Raw genomic sequence first — 25,969 nt, forward strand, 5'->3', positions numbered from 1 at the left:
TACAGCATCAACAATAACATAACAAAATGTTCATGATCATGTTCATAGTCTTTCTTGCCCTGCTGAAAAGACTTCACATTTCATTTTCACATTTAAACAAGACATTAATTAAACAAAACAAAACCATCAAACCCCTGATGTGTAAATTACACATTGGGGGGTTGATTAACAGTAATCCTGAATGAGTCATTCTGAAAACATGTTAAAGAGATATACTTCAGATGTGCAATGGTGGCAAAACTAATATAAACATGTAAGTTGCTCTTCACATGGTGTTGGTAAACCAGATTATTTTAATATGGATTGTTAGAACTGGTAGACTCAGTTAAAGGTCTAATCCAAAATTTCCATTGGCAGGCACACTGTTTTGTATTGGAAAAAATGGCATTGAGGATGTGTACACTCCAAATGTCATAGTCGTTGATGGAATAGTCTTAGAAGCTTCAAATGTCCTCTTTTCTAAGATTAAGATAGCAATAATGTTGAGTTACAGCACCTTGATTTTGTGTTATCTTAGAGTGAGAGGTGTACTAGATCTTCACAATCAATGGGCATGTATCCAATACAAGCCATGGAACAGGGGGAATATCAAACTATTAAGAGAGAACATTGTTCAGTCCAGTGCATACTGTACATAGAGTGATGTCGTCATTTTGTAGGCTGAAAAGTTAGCATCTCCGCCACTTGGTTCTGAGTTCTAAATCCCTATGGGAAAAATGAATGGGATTTGCGAAAAATGATGAAAATAAGGTATGTGCTTAACAGAGACTTGAGTACGCTTTGTTATAAAAGTTAAAATACATAATTGAAGATGGGTTTTTTGAATTTTGAAGGTCTTAGTTGGTTCCGATGTTGCTGAGATATCCTAACTATTATTATGTGGCTGCCAGCTGGCTGGTAGGCCACATGTAGTTATCTCCACTATTTCTTTCTTTCTTTTTCTTTCTTTCTTTCTTTCTTTCTTTCTTTCTTTCTTTTTCTTTCTTTCTTTCTTATTCTGCCACAGACTTTGGTCACTATCTCCTTTGTCATTTTTTGTGCTAGAAACTTAATTCCAATGTCTACATGTTCAGGAAGTTTAGGAATTGCCTATTTTTATTGTTTGTAGTTTATTAAATCAACACTTTGAAAGTGAAAATAACTGGTACTTTTTAACAACTGTAGTGTAATACCCCATATTTAACCCCCTGTAGTGTAATAATGTACTCCAAGTCAGTGCTTTTCTATCACTTTGTAGAGTTGAATTATTATTTACACTTGGATATTGAAAATGTAGCCTGCTCTATTGGAGGGTTATATATGACGTCACAGCCCCTCCAAGGCGTATAGTAAAATATGTTTCAATGGTAAAATAAAAGAAACAGTGCATGTTGTATTTGGTCCATGTCTGCCATGTGTAGAACGTGTGTAATTGCTCTATGAGTCAGGAGTGACTCGTTACACTAGCTCAAAAGTACTATTTAAACTGCACAAGTGTAGCCAATTTATTCATGAGTAGCCTAGTGGTTCTCAACTGGTCTGGCCTTGGGACCCCCCTTTGTCCATGGCGCTGTTGAAAACGAATGGCCTCCTGATTCTAATGGTAGGCCTAGTGAGTTTACAGTATATGCCCTTAACAATAGTGTGATGAGCCATTCAGAACACCAGTTGAGAACATGCACATTTATATTCTAATATAAGACTAACTCAGGGATCAGCAACCTTTATTATCAGAAGAACCATTATTGGGCAAAAAATAAATAGAAAATCTGACTGGAGCCACAAAACCTTTGAGCCTTATTAATGAAGGCAGTGTTCTTTTTCAGGACTGGTGGGATGTACCCCCAGGGGGGAAACATCAGAGGGAGAGGGGGGTCTAGAGGTCCCCCCTCCAGGAAATGTTGAACATCAAACACTTCATTTCCTGCATTCCTGCACCAATTTGTGCTGGACAATAATGAATGAAAAGTAATTATTAATTTCCAAATAACTTTTTATTAAGGCCAGGGAGCCACTGAAGAAGGCCTAAAGAGCTGCATGCGGCTCCGGAAACAGGTTGCAGACCCCTGGACTAACTACTAATAAATCATATTAGTGGTATCATATACAGTATTAGTAATTTCAATTAAAATTAAGAGGTCCAGTTAGATAAAACGGCAAGATCCGTTGTGAGGCCTGTAGTGTTCACACTTTTTTTGTGTGTACAATCAATTACATGTGTGACATAAACTTCACAAGCAAGGGTCCCGGGAGACCCGTTAACCATGTATGTACCAAACTGACTAGACTAGTGCACAGTGCCTGTGGAGCCGATAGATCCAAACGAATGGAGGTGAATGGCTGGCTCTGTGGCACCCCCCGTTTAGGTATAGCTTTCTGCTATTGAACCCTGTGTCACTGTGACCTTCTCATGCCGAGATACGGTCGATATGGCAGAACCAAATGGCGGCAATGCCAACTTTTCAGCCTATAAAATGACATCACACCTCATCACTCTATTGCAAGCATAAACCATTAATTCACCAACAAAGAATGAAAAGCATGTGGTCTATAGATAGGTTTAAACAAAAAACTATGAATTATCTACAAAGTATTAACTTAAACTCTATTATGCAACAATTGTTTCGGTTAAGTTGAGAAAAGGGCAAAATAAGTCTTTCCTACATTTTGGATTGGCTTCCAGAAATGGTTGACAAGTTATAAAGTTACATGCAAAGTAATGTCATTGTTACTTAATCTAGGTAGAAAATTGTCCTCATATTAGATCCCTTTAAGTAGTGAATATTGACTCATCTGGCTTCCAGTTGTGGAATTCCAGATGGTTAGTGTTGTCCCACAGGTCAGCAACAGGGGATAACAGGGCACCATGATAACTGGGATGACGACTCCTTAATTTGAATTCTGAGCAAATATGAAAAAACAAAGTTACAAGTGCAGATGCAAAGAACAATATGACTTACTGGTAGGATGAAAATCACAATGGATATTATGTAAATTACAACATACCCTACCTCTTCTCGTACATTCAGCAGTGCAGAAGCAGGTGGTGAGACTGATGCACTACATCAGGGAAGAAGATACACATGAATGAAAAAGCTAACAGGAGAAAGGTGTAACCTCTAAGAAGGCCTTAAAGCTAATCCTGTTTGTACTTGCTGCCATCTGGGCAGTCATGCATATCTTACTGATGTCATTACTAAACAAGTTACCTTCCAGTTTGTCTTGAGGCATTCTCAAAAAACTTAGCTTTGGAAGCAACACTGGGGAAAAGAAAGAGAGAAGAAGATTTTTATTATTTTATTTCATTATTCCCCGATGACCAGAACAAAGTAGATTATTCAACAACATACTTTCTGCTATTATGGTAATATCTTCATTATCAAAATCCGCAAATCAAAATTGATTTACACATCTTCATGAACATTAATTATTACTGCATAACTTCAAGCGATATTTCTACAGTTTCGACAAAGTACAATTGCATGACTTGCAGGTGTTTCCATTCAAAGGTATTTTGCGCAAGAGCCGTAATTCTCGTAGTCTAGTCTCGCGACGCCACACAATTCACGCAAAGCGCAACCAGGAAGTAAACCATGGATGTATTAAGTAAACAAACCGTTGTAATATTTGAACTTTATTTTAGCTTTCCCCTCGGCTCCACTCTTAAACAGCGCGCATTTCTCAGCTAAGTATCGTTGCTTAGGGGCTTCCACTTGCTCCGGAGGCATATCGTGTCATTTTTTGAAGCAGGCAAATCACGTGACCCCTACCTCTTCTTCTCCTGCCTAAATTTAAAAAAAGTGTTTCCATTACGCTTTTGCAAAATACTTCTATATCGAAACTTCTGAAAAAACCACCTCATGAGAGCGTAAAAACCAAGCCCACAGGATTCGAAATCTAAAGTGAAGGCCTAATGAACCACGCCATCTTGGCTAGATTTGTAGTCATTTTGCTATTTCCGGTGACTTTTGTACTTGCGCAGTTGTGCTTTTCTGTCCGACGCGCGTCCACGCACGTTCCCGGCTCTCCCCGCTTTGATTTAGCAATGAAAACCGGCTTGCATATTAACCTGTTTTTGTAAAATATATCCATTGGATAAATTATTTTTTCATACAGGCATCTTAGTTTTAACAGGTTAAATATAACTGAACATGTTTTGTTTGCTAGTAGATGGTATTCATTCCGTTCGCGATAACGTTATTGCAGCCAGGCTAAATTCCTCCAGGGAGCCAGTGAAAAGCGAGTTGAAAAGCTTCACTCCCCGCCAGCAGGAGCTTTGGCCGCTGCTACCGCATCTCGGATAACCCGCTGAGTTCGTGGCTGCTATTTCACATTCGCCCTTGATCAATCCCAATACCGATCCATGGTAATAATGAATCAATCGTTCAGATCGGCAGTGCTGCATGCATGTTACAACAACATCATTGTTAGCTTTATTAACGTAACCATAGACTACATTTATTTCTCTAACGTTAGGCTATCCATCTTACACCAGTCGGCCATTCGATAGCTAGAAGCGGTCAACGCCAACGTTGACCGTGGACGCGCGTAGGACAGAAAAGCACAACTGCGCAAGTACAAAAGTCACCGGAAGGCCAGAAAAGCACAACTGCGCAGGTACAAAAGTCACCGGAAATGGTCAAATGACTACAAATTTGCCAAGATGGCGCGGTTCAATAGGGCTTCATTGTTGATAGCGGTCAGTGAATGGAGTGGCTGTATCCAGTCTATTAATACATCCATGGTAAAAACGTTTTATCCAAATTTGAGAGGTTTTTCAAAATGTAGGTGTTTCCATTACCAATTTTTTATTGCGATATTTAGGTTTTGCGCAATTCTAGGTGTAATGGAAACGCGATTAGTATTAGCATGGTATTATTATAAATGTGTTGAAAATGTTCAAAAACTACTGATACACACTGAAATCATTTCACCAGATTTTATATTGAAAACCATAAATAAAATTAGCACTTTTTGTTTGCATAAACATTCAAATAATGCGTCTTGGAGACTGTTGCTAACTTTGGTTGATGCTGAGCAGTAGGTTATTGACAGTGAGGTTTTCAAATCCCAGAAATCAAACACGGTTTTAGTGATAATTTAATCTTGATAAATGTAGGCTAATCTGATTTTATCGTGGTTTATCATTATACCGGGCCGGGTATTGTTACATCCCTCTTTCCAACATGATCAAACTATCTAAATAGAGTCAATCTGATCTAAGTAGTGAGAATATAACTACAACTAGTGATAATTGTATCCACAATGCACTGATACTAACCTATTAGAATCCTGACATGTAGAATGAGCACCAAAAAAGCTACTACTCTCCTCAGGCTCTAAAACCTGTGAATTTGGGAAGTTTAAGGACTCCGGAGAACAACGGACTGTGGCTGTTGTGGCAACCACAGAGAGAACAGACTTCAGCACCTCGGACAGCGGCTGTAACCAATCAGCTAGTCAGCGGCCAAGCTGAAATCGAGATCGAAAGGGACATGAAGAGAGAGACATGTCAAAACGAATTGCCATTTTGACCAGGGGATTTTCCACATCTGTAGCATGTCTGGCGTTCAGATGGAGCTTTTGCTTTTGACCATGTCTTTACTACGTGCTCTTCGGCTTCCTGTTTGTCGCTGCATCGATTTCTGTTTTAGTTTATCCTCTGTCTGCTGTCTTTTCATCACTTCCAACTGCTTTGCCATGTTGACCGCCTTTTCTAATGTCAAGTCTCTGTCCATCTGCATTCTCTCAGCAAGACTGGTGTCTCTCAGTCCTACTACAAGGCGGTCTCTGATTAACTTGTTGTGAAGGGTACCGTAGCTGCAGTTTTCTGCTAGGGCATACAATGCAGTAATGAAGGAGTCCACATTCTCATTAGCCTGCTGCACTCTTTGGTTGAATCTTGCCCTCTCGTATATTAGATTGTTCCCTGGGCACGAAGTATCTATCAAAAGTATATTTTACTGCACTGTACTCTTGTCTCTGTGCCACGGTTAGCACTTGGCCCCGCAGTATGTCGTCTGCATCATCACCCATACAATACACTAAAGTGTTAACTTGTTTTGCTTGAGAGGTGAGGTGCAGGTTACTGGCCAGTCTAAACCTTTCAAACCTAACCCTAACCCTGCCCTGCCCTGCCCCTTCCTGTTGGCCAACTTTCACAATAAGAGTTCAATGCCGTAGCCGATTCTACCACAGTTACTAGTTACAAGTATTTTACAACGGGTGTGTGGGTTATAGAGTATTTTACAACAACTTCCAGACAATCAGAATCAAGGACCGGAACGGCCCGTTGTATAATTCAGTATTCGTCTAACCCTGTTGTTTTGTGCCACATGAGCAGGCCTGAGACATCCATTCCTCAATGGGAAGATGGGAAGCAGCTCAATGGGAAGACTTCTCACATTTTTCAGAATACTTTCTTAGTATCATTTTTTTGTGTACAATGCAAAAATGTATTGGCAATGTGAAAAATGAACTGTGGCTAGCACTCCTGCTGGTGGGCTCAGGTACTTTTCATAAGACTAATGTGCCCTGTTACTTCTCATAGGACGAATGGACGAGCACCATTTTAATAGCTCCTGACCCACCCCACCCCTCTTACCTCCCACGCCCCGATTTCATTGAGTGGGGGATAACTATAAGGAGGGGAAGAAATGCTGGCTAACATCAGCATTTAGTCCACTATCCTCTTCATGAAGATGTTAACAAGTCTAGATAGAGTGTTTGGATCTGGCTCTGAGGTCTACTTACTAAGACGCTGGGGTGTCTTCACTGGTGGCTGGGCTGGGGCTCTTGAGTGGTGCTGGGGTTCGGCCAGGGGGGTCTGGAGGTCTGACCGGTGGTCGGCAAATGGCGTGTTTCTCAGACTGAGACTTCATTTTGAGCATGCCATCACTTTCTCCTGAAACAGAAGGAGAACCATTTGAAAACTGGTTTGTGAAACGCATTTTGAAAACAGGCTCACGATGATTAGGCCTATGTGTCATACAAGGTACAGTTACCATGTACTGTACAATGTTCATGGTACGGTACCAAGCGACAGTTAAAGGTATGAAACGCAGTGTGAATGTTTCCTGAGTTTGACTGTGCACCTTCTCTGCTGACTGCAGCCCCCCGTGGAGGCAGTCTCCTCCCCTGGAAAGACAGCGCTCGGTTCACAGTGACTCCAGACTCCCCATTGGCTGTTGTCGCAGCGTCGGACCTCTGGACCCCATCCTGTAGCTTAGCCATTATTTTGGAGACGTCCGAGTCGGAGTGTCTGTCCTGCCGTGTTGACGGCTTGGGAACGGGGACCTGTCTCTGAGGAGGTTCCCGAGGGATCCTCGGAGCAGGTAAGACTGGCTTGGTCCTCTGGAGAGGTACGGGGCTTCTCGGGGTCACCGCAACAGAGTCCAACACCTCTGGTCGGCGGCCATTGAGGAAACTGCCATTCTGCTCATCTGTTAGAGACAAATTCATTACAGGTACATCAATGAACTAACAGTAACACCATGTATTTAAATGCTTATGGTTGGGCTTAGTGGTTGGGAAAGGCCCTACATTATGCTCTGCAGAAATAAGTTTGTTGTCCAACTGAATTAATCACTTGGACTCCCCCATACACATACTTATTCAACTTGTTTTGTGAACGAATGAATAACAAAGAAATGCATTTAAAAAAATAAAGTATTAATTAGCATGACTATTCATTCAATAATTAATGAGGGTTACATGCATACTAATGTTGCAGTTATGTTTATTCATTTTTAGAGGGTGAAAAGGAGAGAAATACACACCAGTGAGCATGAGACACACACAAAGTTAAGAGGCTTACATATTCATGTTAGAGATTGAAGTCTAAACAGATATTGCCTCATGCTGCTAAACAGTCTTCCAGTGGTACATGCACAACAATTAAAACGCTGGGGCAGATTCAGACAGGTGGTGGTTACTTGGCAAGCAAAGCAGAGCCAGTTATTTGATAACTCAGGGGAGGTAAATAAAACACCACACAACCAGAGGACACACTGCATGTGTTTATCTATCCATACCACAGTAAACCAAAGGATTGAGTGAAAAAGATGCGAGGGAGATGAGTTATCTGACGTAGCCTGTGGCAGTGACCTAGTGTCCAACTGCTGCTGACAAACCAACCAAAAAGGTTTGAGTTTGGGGGTGAGGGAAGCATCTGGAAATGGCATCTGTCACAATGCAAACATTTAACAGTAAAAACACTCTAAAGACATTTCATTAACAATGGCTTGACAGAAAATCACACATAGATATCTCAAGCCCAAAGCACACAGCATCACAACTGTATTTTTATATGGAAGCCACAATGTTACAACGCTGTCAGCAGTCTAATTCCACATGCTGTTACTTGGCTCAAAACAACAGAATTCTAATTTATCTCAATGTCACAGAACTTTAATTCATCACCCGTCATCTGCTTTGGGCTTCCCCAAAAACAAAGTCATTCTAATCACATTGATAACCCAAGACTCAGAGAAGGAATACAAACCACAGCAGGCTACTGTGCTAGAAATGCGAGTATTTCAAGTTTCACTCTTTCAGTAGTATAGAAAGTAATCCAAAATCTCTCTCTGGGAGATAGCGTGCACAGTACACCTTGTTAATAATCTCAGTGTTAAGGTCTGCATTAAGACAAGGGTTGATAATGATAATGATGATGATGATGATGATGATGGCGATGATTAAGCCAAATAATTACTGTCGGTAGTCTGGAGCTGGCCCTGATTAAGGGCTGGGTAGACGCGGAGTGGGCGCTTGGAGATGGTGATTGGCTGTCGTCTCCTTGGGGTGATCCTCGGAGGAGGGATGGGAGGGGCTGTACTCTCCTCTGGCGGCCCACTGAAGATCTGGACAGTCGTTAGGACACAACACTTAACATAGGTCTGTTTGCTACTTCTTTCTTTTTAAAACTATACGGTGGCTAGAAAATAATGAACATAGGCCTTTTGCCCCACTCACCTTCTTGTAGTCCTCAATCAGAATCTCAACTACAATGTTATGGAACTTGATATCCAACATGGCCGCCACAGTCTCCTCTTCTGCCCTCATCAGGGTGGGGCCAAAGATCACTCCCATGTTTGATGGGGTCATCAGGTTGTCTCCACTGTGGCTGCAAACACTGTCAACACAGGTCAGGATGGGTGGGCTTGGTGAAGCAAGGCAAGGTGAGACAAGTTTATTTGTAAAGCACATTTCAGCAACAAGGCAATTCAAAGTGCTTTACATGAGACATTAAAAGCCTCAAGTGAGACTAAACACCAGTAATACAAATATGTACTTTCACTTTCAGTAGAAATGCTTGAAATAGACAGATTCACGCTAAAGGTTTAAGTGGTGTTACAGTACTATTAGAGTAAATATGTGAAACATATGTATCTGCCTCAGACAAGAGGCAAGGCAGAGAGGCTACAGGACAACAGTGGCACATCCTACCTGACCAGGTGTTGAATGAGCAGGTCCAGCATTTTGTGATTCTTCTCTGGGAGTTTGTGCGTCAGTGAATGAATGGCACCCAGTCGATAGTCAAGATTTTCTGATTCTAAAACACAAAGAAACATAGACACAGCTTTTTAGAAGTCCAGAAGGGTGTTAGTAATATTTCTTGAGCAGATTCAGTACATTCTGAACATATTCAAACAGACAGTATGTTTAGTGTGTATGTAACTCTGTGCTTTATTATGAATGCATCTCCAGTGAACACGCTATGCAGTGAGAAGGTTCACTATTTAAAGGTTAATTCTCCTCCAAGTCAAACATGTCCGGGATCCTGTTGCGCACCTGCTGAAACATTGTGGTGTAACGCAAGACAAGGACCTCACAAAGCATGACAAAGGGGCTCTTGGGGTGCTGGAGCTTATCACAGTTAAGAAGATTACAGTTGTGTACAACATGACACCATTTAACACATGGTGTGAGGTATGAGGTTTGACACACCCACAAAGATACGGTGGTTCCAGTTCATATAAAAATGGTTCAAAGCATATTCAGTTTGAGGCGGAAAAAGAAGGACCTCCCCCCCCCCGAAGGACAACTGGATAACATTTCTGGGGCTTTGGAACCGCCAATTGTCTGGAAAGATTTAATAGATGAACGTGCCTGAAGGCATTATGCTAGTTTTCTTTGTTCTTTTATCTTCTTTTAAACTCAAAGATGTTGTGCGTGAGCCCTTGGGTTTATTCATTGTGAAAAAAAAGACTACGGATTTGGATTTCATTTACAGTACAGAGAAAATGGAAAATGTTTTTTTTCTCCTTTTATAGTTGTAACCCAGCCTGTTGAACTTGTGAGTGAACCCACACTGATGGAGCATTAATGCACCATAAATCAACTCTGGACTAGAGGGAACATTTGGAAGACAGGAGACACAATTTGGAAGTAAACAACCTTCTGCTCTGTGCCCACTGTGATGTCACAATAAAGTGACTTGACAAGGCCACATTTTAAGATGTGTAATTGAAATTAAGTGTCAATAAAAAGTGAACATAAAAAACTGGGGAAAAACTACAGTTAACCAATACACTGTTTGTGAGTGACGTGAACCTCAGGAACAAACACATACTAAATTAGCAAAAAATGCATCAATTGAGGTGAAAGTTGGTTTGTTTGTTTTCAAATATGAATGCCAGGTGCAACTAGAATGCTATCTGTTGGCCTTGAAGCCAGTTGGAATAACTGTTTCTCCCAGTCAATGCTGTCTGTTTGGATGAAAACACAAGTCTTACTTGCAGCTAAGATTAGCTCCCTGTTGAGACTGTAGGTCATCAGAGGTTCGGTTAGACTCCTGTGGATGAACACATAATCAGGTAAACAAGCTCTGTGCAAATACCAAATTAGTCCCATCACATCTAAATAGCAACAACTGAATGGCTAGTAATTAGTACTTATCTAGGCATTCACCACATGAATAACTACTACTCGTCCTTTAATGCATTTGAGAGTCCTTTGCCGACAGTCGCCTTATCAGAATTTTCTTTCCGAGTCTGAAATTAACACCGTGGTGTTATGGCTTGAGAGAGCAAAGGCCTTGAGGAGTCTTTCAACCAGCTGCCTGGCGTCTAACGGAGGAGTAGAACTTTACAAGCAGAGATGCCCAGTGAGTAAATCATGAGGGCTGGCGGGGAGCGGCCACAGCCTGGCCTTGAAGACCAGGGGCCTTGTAACCGAGCACTTCAAACAGCAATCTATGAGGTTCCGCTCACAGAGCAGGGACACTTCTCTAATCCTCAGCCAGCTTGCATGATTACAGCTTTAATTTATTTCTTATCGTCAAGTCATAACTTTTTTTACAACAGAGTAATTGAACATTAATAAAGTGTATGTGAAAATACTAAGTGCATATGCCATATAAACTGAGTTAAGGGGCTCATACTAATATAACCCGATTCTGAGCAACAAACGTTTCTAGTGTTGCTGGCTCTTGCACCCCCATGCCCCCTGCTAGATCCTATAAGGACACGGGAACGCACCTCAGATAAAACTTCATGGCACTTGTTATGGTTTTAATGTCCCAGTCGCTGCCGTGGAAATCCACATCCCCTGGGCATGTTGGGTCTACAGGGAGAGGAAGGAACGAATCAAAAACACACAGAAATAGTAAACGCCGCTAGTACTCAGGCCCTTTCAAACTACCTTGGGAACCGACAGGAAAGAGTATGCAGTACTCAGTGGTCAAGGTCAGAGACAGTTTACAGAATAGTGAGGAAAACTGGGCAGTCCTGTCATTTTTGTCTGCACACAACTGATGACATTCTAATCAATCAATGATATACTGTAAGACTAATGTAAGCTGTGAAATGTAATGTGATTAATAACTAGGACTGGAGAAATGCATGCATGTTGAACAACACTTTGTGTAGTGTTCTACCACAAGTGACACATGAGATGTGATAGTTGAATACATGAAGTTCCACAGTTCTATTCTAGTTTTGATGCCACTCTGAAACCAAAGTCCAGATGTTACTGGATGTTACGGTGACCAGATGTTACTCGACAATGTCCTCACCAAAGAAGGCATTTAAAAGCTTCTGCACTTCGATGTTGCTGCCAACAGTTCTGTAAACTCCTTCTTGTGAAAGTCCTAAAAAAAAGACAGGAATAGAGGTAAAGAGAGTGGGAGGAAGAGGGAGTGAGAGAGAGAAAGAAAGGGAGGGAGTGAGAGAGGAGTGTGTGTGTGTGTGTGTGTGTGTGTGTGTGTGTGCGTCAGAGCGAAAGAGAGAGTGTGTGTGTATGTGAAGTAGTAGAAGGGGGAGTTTCCTTCTGAGATATTCAGGGCAGTGGAAATGTACTGGGTTCTCCCTAGTGCCTACATGCCCACCTATTAAAATGGAGACATAGCTGAGAACACCTTGACAACGATGCCGCCCATTTTAAAAATGAATGACCCGCTCCACTGGCCAAGGTTAGTATGAAGGCCTGTGCATGTTCCTGGATCCGATTGAGAAATGCATATTGTGGTTTCCCACAAAACGCACAGATACAGACACTACTGTATGTCTCTGTTCTTACAGAATGGAAGAATGATTTAGGGAGGGCTTGGGGAACGAAGGCTTGTGGAGTCTTATTCATTGTAGTCTGATGTTGCCGCATTAAACGCGCTCACTCTAGTGAAATGACGTTTGGTGTGATGAATCATCTGAAGACATTATTCTTTAGCAGCAACACAAAAGTAAAAACATTCTAATTCAAAGCAAAACAGTCCACAATGAGGACATTTCTGAGGAAGCTTTTCTTCCAAATAATTTTACACTGAAGCCAGTGTGTAACTGGCTGCTACACTCGAGTAAAAGGCTCCTTTGCAGTAGAAGGCATACTATAACTCAATGCTGCCCTCTAGCGGCAAATAAGGAAACTGACAAAGAATCCCCCCTAAGTATAAAATGTACCAAATAAAGCTACACAAAGAGCATTCCCGTTACTTTACCTTTGGTTTCCACAAAGTTTATGCACTTTCTCACAAACTTGAATCCAACTTCATTCAATTCCACTGTGAAAGAGGATACTGGCGAATTAATCACATCTATGAGTTATGGACATTATTCAATGTTTTTTTTGTTCAATTACCCTTGGAAAATGAATACTTTAACACAGGCACACAAACAATAAAAGATTTGGAAACATTGGCGACCACACTTACTTTCAGCTTGCTTGTGAATTGGAGAATGATAAATCTGAAATTAAAGGGCAATGCAACATTACCTTTGTGCAATTTGCGGAGTGTTCACTGACAAAAGACAGGTTATTTGTCTGAATTAATGAAGTAGATTTATGTATGTATGCATGTATTGCCTATACAAGGCAAAAATATAGTGAACATGTTAGTCCATGTGAATAAAGAAGGTTGAGTTTTTCATGTACGCCTCCTTTGTTCTTGGCATTCAACAGGGTATTTATGAGGACCCTCCAGTAGGAGAGAGTCAGGGAGGGACTCACAGGCTCTTTCCCATCCATCGCCTCAATCCACATCTTCCTGCTCCCCTCCGACAGAGCCTGGAGTGTGACGGGGGTGTTCCTATGGCGACAGCAACACACGTCACAACATGGAAAGGTTGCATTATGTGGCTCATTTGTCATACGAGACTTATTTCTGCACTGCTACATGAGCAGTAGCTTTTGCAATTAATGAGCTGGCCTCTGGGTTCCCTCTGACATGGCATGGCGGTGTATGGAGGAAGTCCCCAGCTGTGCATATTATACTGACTTGGCTCATATAAATATGAGTTCCCGTTGTTCCCTTCCCTTGAAATAACGGATTTTGCCATCTGCTCGCTTACAGCTCGCGCCTGCTGCCAAATGATTATTCGGGCTGGAATTCTTTCTGCCCACACGCTGGATGGCCTTGTATACCACCTGTTCGCATCGCTGCTAAGAACTGTTTATCCATCAAGGCATCCATAACACATTGTACTCCGTCTCAGTTTCCCCGCCCACCTCTCGTAGGTTTCGATGTCGAAGCAGAAGCGCTTGTCTATGGACTCGGTCTTGCGGCGGATGCAGGATTTGAGTGTGAGCTCTGCGGGGCCCTGGAAGAAAAGCATGCACAAGTGTTAGTGTGAGCTGGCTTTAGCGTTGGGGGACTGGGATTGGGCAATGTCAGATTTTCTGTTTTAGAGCAGTGAGAAGAAAGGGAGAGGGTACCAAATACGACATGACAACAGAAATCAACTGAACGTGGCTGTCTGGGAGACAGAGACATCATGCTGGGAGTCAGCGATGTGGGCACCTGTTTGGTCGCAGGTTTCTGCTCACAAGGGACCATGACGAACAGCTTGCCGTCTTTGTGGTACTTGCAGTAATACTTCACCCACGACACACCCAAGGCCCCTGGGAGAAAACGGGTACACAAAACAGCCCTGGTTAAAAAAAAAGTGTATTAGAGTCAGAGCAATATGAACGTGCGTGTGAATGCAGAATCGACACTCACACTTCTCCTGTGAGTACAGGTAGCCCTCGGCGGTTGTCTGACTGAGCATTTTACCCATCTGGGCCGGCAGTTTCATTCTCTTCATCAGGTCCTCCATCTCCTCTCTGGTGCTCTCGAAGTGGTTCCTCGTCTGCGGATATCACACGACGCACAGATATTAGGTGGCCACAGGGAAGCCCGAAAGAGCTCCCTGAAAACATATTACCTGGCCTGTCCATCTTTCCACCATCACCATGAAAGTGGCTGATTGTCTCCCCCCCCCCCACACACACACACATACTCACACACACACACACACGCACACACACACACTCACATTCTGCAGGCTGAGCTGCAGCTCCTGCTTGTAAGGCATGAAGTCCTGAGTCATCTCCACGGTCAGGTTGTTAAGCGTTAGGATACTGTGAAGAAATGCCAAAACCTGTCCATCCGAAGAACAAACAGATGTTGAGTTAAATGTCACTTTACACGGAGTAGCTATCAAATGGACGAATGTATTTCTTTCTAAGAGTTCACCTAGATGGTAATCTTACATTCTAGACTCTTGATGGAAGGGGTGAGGCCTCTCCTATCCGTCCACACATGCTGTCCTACACAGCTATACTAAGGGCACTTTCACACCTAAAGGTCTAGACCAACGTCCGAACCAGAATCCCGTTTGGCGCTTTCACATTTGTTATTGATTAGTTCCATAACTAAAATTCAGAGATACGAAAGACCTTCGGTCCCGTTGGGTTCGGATAAGTGGGGCCCTACTGTAATCAGTTACTGGTGTGACATGGTTTTGACATCTGCTTTATTCAAAATATGGTCCCACACTTGTGCTTGTGTGTGTGTCTGTGTGTTCAGAGTATGGTCCCACCCTTGTGCGCTAGTGTTTGTGTTTGTGTGTGTATGTGTGTGTGTGTGTGTGTGTGTGTGTGCACCTGTGTGTATATGAAGCACACACATGGTATGAGGGAGTGCAAACAGGATGTCAGGGGTAGAGAAGAAGGCACTCACAGGCTCCACCACATCAAACTTCTTCCTGTCCTGGACCTGCTGGATCTGGTACACGTACTCCACTGACGATTCATAGAAGTTCAGTTTCTCTTTGTCCAAGAGCTCGTCAGCCTAGGGTGAAAATAGGCTACTTAGAAATTCAAAATGCAGTTTGACTGTTTAACCTAAAGGCATACTGTAGTTCACAAATCATTTTACGAACATTAACTGTTAATGATTTGACCCTGATATTGCATATCTGGATTAGTATGCCACAATAGCCTCTGGATAGTATTGCCTTTCTCTCGCCAAAATGACTGAGGGTCGATGGGACAAGCATGCATACAAAATCAACCAGAGATATGTTTTCCAAAAACTGCAGACGCTTTGGCAATTATTGTTGTGACATAACTGGTCTCAGGCACAACTGTGCCTCCTGCTGCTATGGCAATTATTGTTGTGACATAACTGGTCTCAGGCACAACTGTGCCTCCTGCTGCTAACTTCAACAAATTGGAAATCTCTGATTTACTAAACACAATTAAAAAGGTCTGGGTTCCATCATAAACAACAACTTCATATAAAGTGTGGCCAACATTATTTTTTTGTGTGCACTATTAATTTTATACTTGACGTTACAAGCTACTAATGCCAGTGAGCCAAAGCAGATTGATTTCAACCTTCTCATGTGTATACAGTCCCCCACTATATTATTCTCAGCAAGAAATCTGTATTTCCACCAACCTCTTGTAGCTGACTGTCCTTCTTCTTGGCAGACAAATTCAGATGTTTGTCTAACTGAGAGTAATATTTTTCACTCTCTTTCTCAAACTTCTTCTTCTTCTCCTAAAATACACATGCATGTGTATGTTAATTACAGTATGGTTCCACAAAAATATAATAGAATATAAATACAAAATAGTTGGGTTTTTTTTAGTAAGAAGAACCCCAATTTGATGGGATGCCCTGTAGTGTAACAAAATGCAACGCATCATCAGGTACAGTATGAAGGAGGGATTGGAGCTAATTATGTCATTCTGTGCTGGATGAATGTGGCTCATATGCTTATTCCTACTGGAAGGGGGGGGTAGTGATGTGGGGTCAGTTTCTTTTGAAATACTTGAAATATAGCAAAACCCTCCCCTGAAGACAGTGTCATTGTGACCTGAGGTGACCTGTAGTTATTCCTTACTGAGCATGCTCAGTACTATGGTTACCAACTACTCTTCAAGTTGGAAGACTGGGGGACATACTTGTTCAGGCTGACACTAGTGTACTAACGGGAGGAGGGGACATGGAGTCACGCTGCATGTGTTGCTGAATCACCAGACTGGTGTCGTGGAGACTTCTTCCCGCCGAGATTGTCACCTCAGAGCCACCTGAGTGTGACTTATATGCACTGTCAAGTTCTGTTTATCTCATTTCCACACTCTTTACACAGAAAAGGGAGTGTCAGGTTGTGAGAGACACCTGAGCACGTGAGGACTGTTATGGATTGTTCATGTAACGGTCATAGTTCAGAGATGGATTAACTGTTTGTAGTCCTGGAGTGTCAACATACTGTATGCATTTCTGATAATGCTATCTACTGTGCTATACAAATAAAGTTTGATTTGATTGAGTCAGAGCATCGGCCTTCTCTCTCCATATCTGCTGAGAGACAGCTCAAGAGGTTCTTACCTTCGTCACACCTATTTGATCCTTACGAAACTTCTCCAGTGGTTTGATCAGCAGATCACAGGCATTCTGAACCTGAACGAACAGAACAAAGCAAAGCAACTAAAGCAACGCAACTATGCTCAATGGGTTGACCATCAGGCAAAAACCTTTCCATAATCATTATTCCTGTATCATCATTCCAGATAACAATTTGATTGTCGTCAAATCTCATGCAAAACTCTTGTCTGAATAAAAGTTTTCGTTCATAAACGCAAGTTGAAAAAGATTGAAAAGAGAACACAAATACAGTTAACAGTAGATAATACTGCTCCCCAGCAGATCTGCTAAAACTATTTAAATCAAAAAGGCATTGGTTGTAAGCCAAGACCTTCTGTAATCAAAACAATCACAAAAAAACAACATATTTATCTAGAAACCCCAGTCTAACTGGATCTACTGCTTTTCATGACACAAATAATGCAATGCCATGATAGATTAACTTCTATGGCACAGAGAACAAGGAACTGGGTTGGAGTTCTCTTCTCCTTTCCTGTCAGTCTGGAAAAAACTGTGGAACAGTCAGTGGAGTAAACAAACAAATGTCTTTAATATTATTAATGGAAAACTAGACGGAAGCCCTCTAATTCAGTCAAATAGCTGACGACCGGTACGACATGGTAAAGCAACTGGGCCATTAGCTACACAAACAGCTAGACGATGGCCTAGAGAGGAAGCTGGTAACCCACCAGCATCGTCCTGTCATCTTCCACTTCCTGTAGGAGGCCTGCAAACTCTCTGAAAGACTCTGCTGTGGGCAGAAAACCAAAAGTGTCACACAAAACGATTAAAGAACATTCAGGATGTGTCATGTTATCTGGTATGGCCTTATTATCTTACCAATGTTCATCTCGTCGTCTGTCAGAGAATCACCTATGAAGTCAAACTGGAACACGTTGAGAGTATTGGAGAACTTTTGGACAGCCTGAGAATAACCTAATAAAAAAGACAAACAATAGTGAAGATTATAATGATGTGCACATCATTCTCTGCAGATGAAGTGTGTGTCCACTCAACTCCGAAGCTCAAAGAGCCAGAACAATAGCAGAGAGGTGTCAGATCCTGTTTACCAGGGGTGTGCCCGTGAGGCCTGAGCCTGTGAGGCCTGACTAGAGAACAGTATTTTGGCCACTCCTCTGACTGAAATAACACCCTGAGTGAACACAAACATGATTTTTATTTTTAATAATAATCTTAAATCATCTTAAATGTAGTTATATTGTCCAGGTAATGTTAACATTGAACTCAATCACCTACTCCGTTTAAAAAAAAGACCACTAAGTGAGCATGGGTAATCATCAAGAAGATAAGATCAGTAAGTGACATGTCATCCACTCTGCATCCCTCTCAACAATGCCAGTGTGTGTTTTCGAGATGAAAAGCATCTTGGTGAGTCAAACAATACAAATACTGTTCCACTCCTTTGGTCCTACACCAACAGGGGCAGCAGCAGAACTCATGGAGGATATCCAAGAGCTGACGTTTGCGGTTAGTACAGAGTGACTACTATGGTGAAGCACTACGGTAGCTTGAAGGAAAAACAAATTTAACGTCAAAACAAACACATCATTCTAAATGAAGCTTTTGCGCATATTTAAGATAATACTTATGTCCAACCAAGGTTGGAAATGTGTTTTATAAACAAGGTTGCTGCCTTGAGAGTTGCCCAAGTGATCTGGCCTTATATGTACATGTCTGTGCTTTTGACATGAAAACAGGAAGTGTGAAAAGAAATAGGATATGACAATGCAAAACAATAAAGCACATCTTAAAAAAAAAAAGAAGGAGAACAATGCTACTTTTCTTGAGATAAACAACTAGGTTATCTCCCAGCATATGACTAGCCTACTGAGGCATTTACACAGTCAGAACCTCACTTCACAGGTCAGCAATCAGCCTGCAGCCACTAGATTTCTGATTAAACCTTTGACCTGATTGCTCCCTTGCAATCATCAAATGGGGGGGGGAGGGGGGGGGTACCCATTTTATCCTAATCTATGGTGGAAAAGTTCAATAAGTTCTTCAGAGAAACAACATCCTCTTACTGAATGAATAGCCACTAATGAATCCAAGTCACAAAAGTGTTGTGGATTTTGTGCAAATATTGTCAGGAATAAACAAAGTGCAGACCAATGGGCAAAGCCATGGGCCTTTATTGCACTACAATGCAAAGACTTTGAGAATAACACAGAAACTGAAAGTGATTATAAACAAAAACGTTTTGACTACCTTTCGCTACTTTCAGCAAATATTCTTCAGAAAACTTTTTTTCCAATTCAATGAGCAGACTATTTGGACTGCACTGCATTACTCCTACTACACAATGGGGTTTTTAGAATAGTGAGCATCTACTGCAGAGAGCAGTTGGTGGGCCTGGTCCATCTGTCACTCTCAGGCGTGATTGAACCGTCCCGCTTTATGATCAGGGTCCTAAAAACAACATAGCCTAAGCAGCATATGTTGTTTCTTTAACCACGATACATTGTCTCCACAATCTGCCTCCACAATCTGCATCCACCAAGGTCGGAAAAACGAGTGCAATGCATATAAAGTGCTAATATGCTTACCCTTGATTGCATTGATTACATTGTTGCCATCTTTGATTACATCTTTGAGAAATTTGCTTGTTCTTTCCAATTCAATTTCATAGCATTTCAAGCGTTCTCTAAAATCGGGGCTGTCCAGATAGCAGTCACTAAATTCAAGAGGAGGATGTCCCATAGCTGAAGTATGCTGAAATTAAGATTACTGGTTGAGATGTCCTTAATTTTACAAGAGAGAAACGCCACAGAACATTTTTCCTGAATCCTTCCACGTTTAGTTGCACAGACAAGAAGCCCTCTCCTTGAGAATGCAGATACTGCCTGTGTCCGTAGCTCACGACGCTAAAAAAAGAACCGATTGGTGCATTCACGAGACAATAAGTGATAGCGTAATTTATAATAACAGTAGGCCTATACGGCTCGATTTTACTCAAAATTTCCCCCTTTTTTACTTTTTCCTAGTTGGGAAGCAAGAAGAATGAACTGAGAAGGCAGGCAAATCTGAACGCCTCCCTCGCCTTTCACACCCATGGTGCACTTAAAGCGACAGTAGCACTACTATGAATTTGAGAACTTCTCGGTTGTTAGCTAGGTATGAAGAAAAACTGATATTTGATAACTTTTTTTTCAGTGACACCTCAGTTGCCCAGCATTATCTTTGGATCCATGTGCATTTCAATGTTTTCATAACCCATGGTTGTATTTGTATCAGAAACACTCGACTGTGATTGGAACGCAGCGTCGCAGCAACCTCCTTGCCTCCTTGCCTAAGAAAAATGGTCTGGAACGCCACCTGCATCGTCCATTCTCTCAAAATACTGATGACGTTTCATATCCGCGTACCCAGAACACAAGTGTGAATGAAGCCTCTTTATGCCTCAATAGCATTTCCGGTGGGGCCGCATACTCTCAAGCAAACAACGCATGTCTTTTCAAAATAAGAGCATGGGCGGTGGCTGTATTCGCGTTGAGGTTCAGATTTAACTTGATATTCTCGCGGTTAGTATTATTAGCAAGAAAAAACAATGTGGTTTAATAAACAGTGTGTGGTATTAGAGTGTGGTACCTAATAAGCAGCACTCCATACGCAAGGTTAGGTATAGGCTAGCTTTGGTCCAGGGCGTTAGTGAGGCGGAGGAACCATATCTTTCTCCATTAATTTTTTTCACTTGGTCTACAGATAGCCTATATATATAACATGTTTGCCGAAGTGAAGATTTTCTAACGATGAAAGCCTTTTCTGTGAGATGGCTTGACTTTCTGCTCATGACCTTTTATATAAAAAGCACTTTTATATAAAACTTCACACCGGGCCTCTCCCGTGGTGCTGGCTCCTTCCACGGCCACTGCAGCATGCCCACACACAGACGCAGATATCCACATTTGTGGGCCACACACCATTAGAGTCTGTGTGTGTGTGTCCTGCTCCTGCTGCTGTCTCCAATCGCTGCATCCACTGTCCAAAGCTCCTCATGAACACCTCCCTGTCACGCAGCAAACACAGTCAACATGCCCAAGCTGCACAGTGTTGGGCTCAAACTGAGCACCAGCCTGGCACCACATCAGATCTCTCCAAAGTTGCCATTGACCCTGTATTCACTAAGGCAGAGCAGGGCCCCTTTACTGAGACAGTGACACGACAACAGTCACCAACACAGGTGCACCGTCACCACAACAGATTCTCTCTCTCTTTAGCAATCTCCAAAGCCTGAGGCCCGCAACTTGCAGGAAGAGAACCTGTGCACAATGCAGCTGCAGATGTGCCTGGTGTCCACTACTCTGCGGCCATCTTCACAGCACACTCACTCATGTGGGCCCTTGCCTCTCACGAAACCCCTGTGAAACCCTAGCAAACTCCAGTGTGATGTTCTTACACCATCTGCATGCCCCTCCTATAATTTGTATTTAATTAATTAATAATATAATTTATTTTAATGTAATTTAATTTGAAGGTGTAATAGTCAAGAATTCAATGTAGACTAATCATTTAAAATCTGCAGCTTTTAGAAAGGTGCAGAATAAGTATTGCTTTTCTCCCCAAAAAAAGTTATTGATTAGGCTATATATTTATCATTTAAAAAATTGTGATGGGTCCAAAATTAATGTTTTGTTTACCTCCGTCTGAGATGTCTGAGGTTTGGTAGACTACTCACCTCTAACAAGGCTCGTGAGCCAATAGTATTATGACGTTTAGAGTTTTTTTTTATGATTAGTCTACATGAAATCTGGAGTATTTTACCTTTAAAGGTGTTTATACATAACATGTTAATAAAGACAATAAATCATTAAAAAAAAAATCTAACAGACACGTGAGCCAGTATATTACGACCCCTGACACAGAGTAGATGTATGTTTTATTTTTTTATTATCTACTATTTATAGCACCTGTATGTGGTCTTTTTTGGCAAACACTTCCGCTTCCTGAAACTCCTCATAGGGCCTTTAAAGGAGTAGTAAAGGGAAAATCATGTTTAGCCCTGTTTTAAGGTTACGTATGATCATATACAATGGTTCAGATCAAAAAGTTGACAAAACTAGCACTTTTGAGAAAGTTGATAATTGCTCTACCACCGTTTTTAGGTCATACAATAGATGTGGGTGGGCACTGTGAAAAATCATTCAAAAACATGTTAAACTCTCGATTTCAAAGACAAGAAGCTCACCAAGGGGGTAATTGGTGTCCATTGGTGTTCTGACATCAAATTCGCCGCAAAGTATGAATCCTGTAGGGTTTTATTGATCATTTTATGAAATCCATTAACTTGTATTGACGCGACCGTTGTAGATGTGTAGATCAATCCGCAGAGGGGATTCAGGAAGCGGAACTACTTACGGTAGCTATATTGTTATTGTTTATGTTGCTAGGCTACCTAGTTTGCGGATGTTTACGCACGTATGTGCTGCAACTAAATAGTTCTATGCTAAATATTTTAAAAAGCCTTTCCAGATGAACTAGAATCTTACTTTATGGCGAATTATATGTCAGAACGCCAACTAACACCTCTGTGAGTTTCTTGTCTTTGAAATTGAGAGTTTAACATGTTATTTGAATGATTTTTCATGGTGCCCACCCACATCCATTGTATGACCTAAACGGTGGTAGAGCAATTATCAGACTTTCTCAAAAGTGCTAGTTTTGTCAACTTTTTGATCTGAACCATTGTATATGATCATAAGTAACCTTAAAACAGGGCTAAACATGATTTTTCTCTTTACTACTACTTTAATAATTGTGTGCGTCTGTGTGCTTTGCTACCATGTTTGGGACAGATTGTGTAGGCTACCTACATGTTTTCACAGTCAAATAACAAAAAGTATATCGTTTTGCCTGACCTTTATTTTGAAATTCCGTGAAAGGACGTTACCGGAAATTATTTTCGTTGGGGCTAGCTTCACACAGCTGAGAAAATGGCGGAAGTGGACGAGTCCAGTAAACCTATGGTACGATAAAGTGGCATTTAAATGTTAATTTCTGGACGACATGCAGTTGATTGTCTTGTACAATATGCTAGAATGTGAACACATGTTTTGGTGTTGGGTAGCAGCAGGTGTGCAGTATCTTCGCCAACTTAAGTTGTGTGGCTAGTGTAGCTTCAGCCTCACTGGCTTGGTAGCGAGCTAGCTAATTGTCAACAGCAAAATATAGCTAACGTTAGCTAGACAGCTATTAGTGTTGTCTTGCTAGCTAGCTAGTCTCTTATCGTTGCGTAACTTGCTAGCGTACATTTTTCCAATATTTGACTCATGCCAACTAGTGCTAAGTCACCATGACACCTAGCTAGACTAACGTTATTTCAAGTTAGCCTACTGTCAAGTTGAGCTCTGGCGGCACTGGCATTAGACTAGCTAGCTAGATCTTCAATGAGTTCCTGGCCTACTAGTTGATAGCTGGAGAAAGTATGTTGCCAACATAGTCGGTCTCTAGCTTTTTATAACATACTAGCTAGCACTTGACAGACTGCTATGCCATAGCCAGCTGCACACTTTGGCTATCCATTTGAGGAAAAGTTTTCCTTTCCCTGATTCTGTGCAGTAGTTGTGGTAGGGTCTCAATCCTCTTCCTAATGTACTTTCCAGTTCGCAGGGCTGTCAGACGTGTCCATCTCAGAGGATATCCCTGTTGAAGGGGAAATAAATGTGCCTGTTAGTTCGACCGGTCTGGATGATGAATTCTCCACTCTTGATGAACCGGTCAAGGATACCATTGTAAGACCCCCATCTGTCTTGTCAACTGAATTTGAGACAATCAACTATTCTGATCATGGCCACACGGCAAATGTTTCTCTTTACTTTGGAGTTTGTATTTAATGTCACATTAATCTCTGTCCTTTATAGTTGAGAGATCTGAAAGCAGTGGGGAAAAAATTTGTTCATGTGATGTATCCCAAAAAGAGCTCAACACTTCTGAGAGACTGTGAGTATCCTACATTATTATTGATGAAACCTATTGGCTAGTTCATTTGTTACCACACTGACTGTTCATGATTAATTGCCTTGCACTCAATCTAGTATCCAGTGCCTAGCTAGATTGTGACTTATAATTGCATGCAAACTTTGTTTTCTTTAGGGGACCTCTGGGGTCCGTTGTTGCTTTGTGTGACACTGGCGCTGTAAGTATCCATTAGGAACAATTTGAGTGTATGAAATGTGGTATTTTTCTCAATTCAGTAATAATTTAATTTCTTGTCTTTGAAATTGAGAGTTTACGTTTTTTGAATGATTTTTCACGGTGCCCACCCACATCCATTGTATGACCAAAACGGTGGTAGAGCAATTATCAGACTTTCTCAAAAGTGCTAGTTTTGTCAACGTTTTGATCTGAACCATTGTATATGATCATAAGTAACCTTAAAACAGGGCTAAACATGCATTTTTCCTTTACTACTCCTTTAAAGTGTTGAGATGAACAAGGATGTTTTCATACGGTCATACTTTTTTTTTTTTTTTTACATTGATTTACAAGGCCTGTCGTGGCTGAATCAGGCCAATTAACATCACCCTCTTGTATTTCAGGATGTTGCAGGGGGGCTCAGGTCCCGATAAAGATCATGACGACAAAGATCATGATGGAGGGCCGGAGTTTGCTGAGGTGTTTGTAATCATCTGGTTTGGATCTATCATCATCACACTCAACTCAAAGCTGCTGGGAGGCACTATGTACGTCACACAGTATAATGCTGATGGATGTAAAGGATTCATGTTGAATATGCTAATTGCAGGAAACGTTGCGAACATTAAATTATTTGAGCAGGCTTGTTGACTATGACTACTACTGTATATGACTGAATTCTGCTGGTCTTGTGCTAGCTTGAATATAATACCATCTGTAAAGCTCATTTTAAATAATGGCTTACTGTGTTTATTTACTAGTTATTATTTATTGAAACTTAAAATTTATATTTTCCTTCCACTGTAGATCATTCTTCCAGAGCCTGTGTGTTCTTGGCTACTGCATCATGCCTCTGACTGTGGCCATGGTCGTCTGCAGGATTGTTCTGTTGTGTTTGACTGGGGCACCCAGCTTTGCTGTGAGACTGATTGTTGTCACAGCATCATTTAGTTGGTCCACATTTGGTAAGAAGCATTGGTTTTCCTCAAATGGAATGGAATCATTTGTCTCACTGCTAAGCACATTATATTTGTAGTTGCACTCATCTGTGCCTTCCAGTAGGTGGAGCTGTTGCATACTCATTGGAAGATCTGTTATAAACAATATGAGCTGTTTTCTAATGTAAAGTAACATCAAAATGGACACTACAGCATTAGATCTTTATTGTGATATACCACAGTTCATGTAATTAATTAGTGTTGCATTTTCTTCCTTTTTCAGCCTCTACAGCCTTCTTAGCAGATAGCCAGCCTCCCAATCGCAAAGCCTTGGTTGTGTACCCCGTCTTTCTCTTCTACTTCGTGATTGGATGGATGATCCTTACATTCTCGACGTCCTAGTAACTGTGGGGTTATTTCTGAACTGAACTGAGCACAATCCCTCTGAAATGAGAGGACCTCAATCAACACCTTGATGCCCCCTGTGAGAGCAGAGGATTGTGTGGAGTGGTGAAGTGAGTATTGCTTTGTGGAGAGTGTTGCTTGTTCGTCTGGTGCAACAGGAATTGGAGAGATATTGATCATACTGTACAGTGCTTCACCCCTTTGTTTGCTCTTTTTTTGCTTCAGTGAATCACTGTCTACACAGTCCCTAGAAACCCACGTTGTAGACAAGAAGAGAATGATATTAAAGTACACTGAATTTACACTGAATTTGATGTTTAGCCCTATTCCTGACTTCCCTGGCATGTATCTGACTAGTACATGT

General features: G+C 41.5%; 2 protein-coding genes across 2 annotated transcripts; one reads left to right on the plus strand and one right to left on the minus strand.

The window, feature by feature from the left end:
• Nucleotides 1-2,726: 2,726 nt before the first annotated feature.
• ophn1 (oligophrenin 1) lies at nucleotides 2,727-19,831 on the minus strand (the record flags this gene model as incomplete). Its single annotated transcript, XM_084450523.1, has 24 exons — nucleotides 2,727-2,880; nucleotides 2,991-3,039; nucleotides 3,189-3,239; nucleotides 6,733-6,883; nucleotides 7,074-7,421; nucleotides 8,693-8,840; nucleotides 8,953-9,112; nucleotides 9,427-9,532; nucleotides 10,716-10,774; nucleotides 11,460-11,544; nucleotides 11,996-12,070; nucleotides 12,914-12,976; nucleotides 13,127-13,160; nucleotides 13,423-13,501; nucleotides 13,921-14,012; nucleotides 14,213-14,313; nucleotides 14,414-14,543; nucleotides 14,730-14,834; nucleotides 15,416-15,526; nucleotides 16,139-16,240; nucleotides 17,075-17,146; nucleotides 17,800-17,861; nucleotides 17,951-18,046; nucleotides 19,678-19,831. The coding sequence occupies 24 exons, from the start codon at nucleotides 19,829-19,831 to the stop codon at nucleotides 2,869-2,871; spliced, it is 2,445 nt and encodes an 814-aa protein (XP_084306649.1). The 3' UTR covers nucleotides 2,727-2,868.
• A 3,230-nt stretch (nucleotides 19,832-23,061) lies between these two features.
• yipf6 (Yip1 domain family, member 6) lies at nucleotides 23,062-25,611 on the plus strand (the record flags this gene model as incomplete). Its single annotated transcript, XM_084449769.1, has 7 exons — nucleotides 23,062-23,094; nucleotides 23,731-23,859; nucleotides 23,989-24,067; nucleotides 24,221-24,263; nucleotides 24,667-24,810; nucleotides 25,070-25,227; nucleotides 25,484-25,611. 7 exons carry the CDS (start codon nucleotides 23,062-23,064, stop codon nucleotides 25,600-25,602), a joined length of 705 nt encoding a protein of 234 aa, XP_084305895.1. The 3' UTR covers nucleotides 25,603-25,611.
• Between the last annotated feature and the right edge of the window lie 358 nt (nucleotides 25,612-25,969).

The sequence above is a fragment of the Borostomias antarcticus genome, assembly GCF_949987555.1.
Source record: "Borostomias antarcticus genome assembly, chromosome: 15".
Lineage (NCBI taxonomy): Eukaryota > Metazoa > Chordata > Actinopteri > Stomiiformes > Stomiidae > Borostomias > Borostomias antarcticus.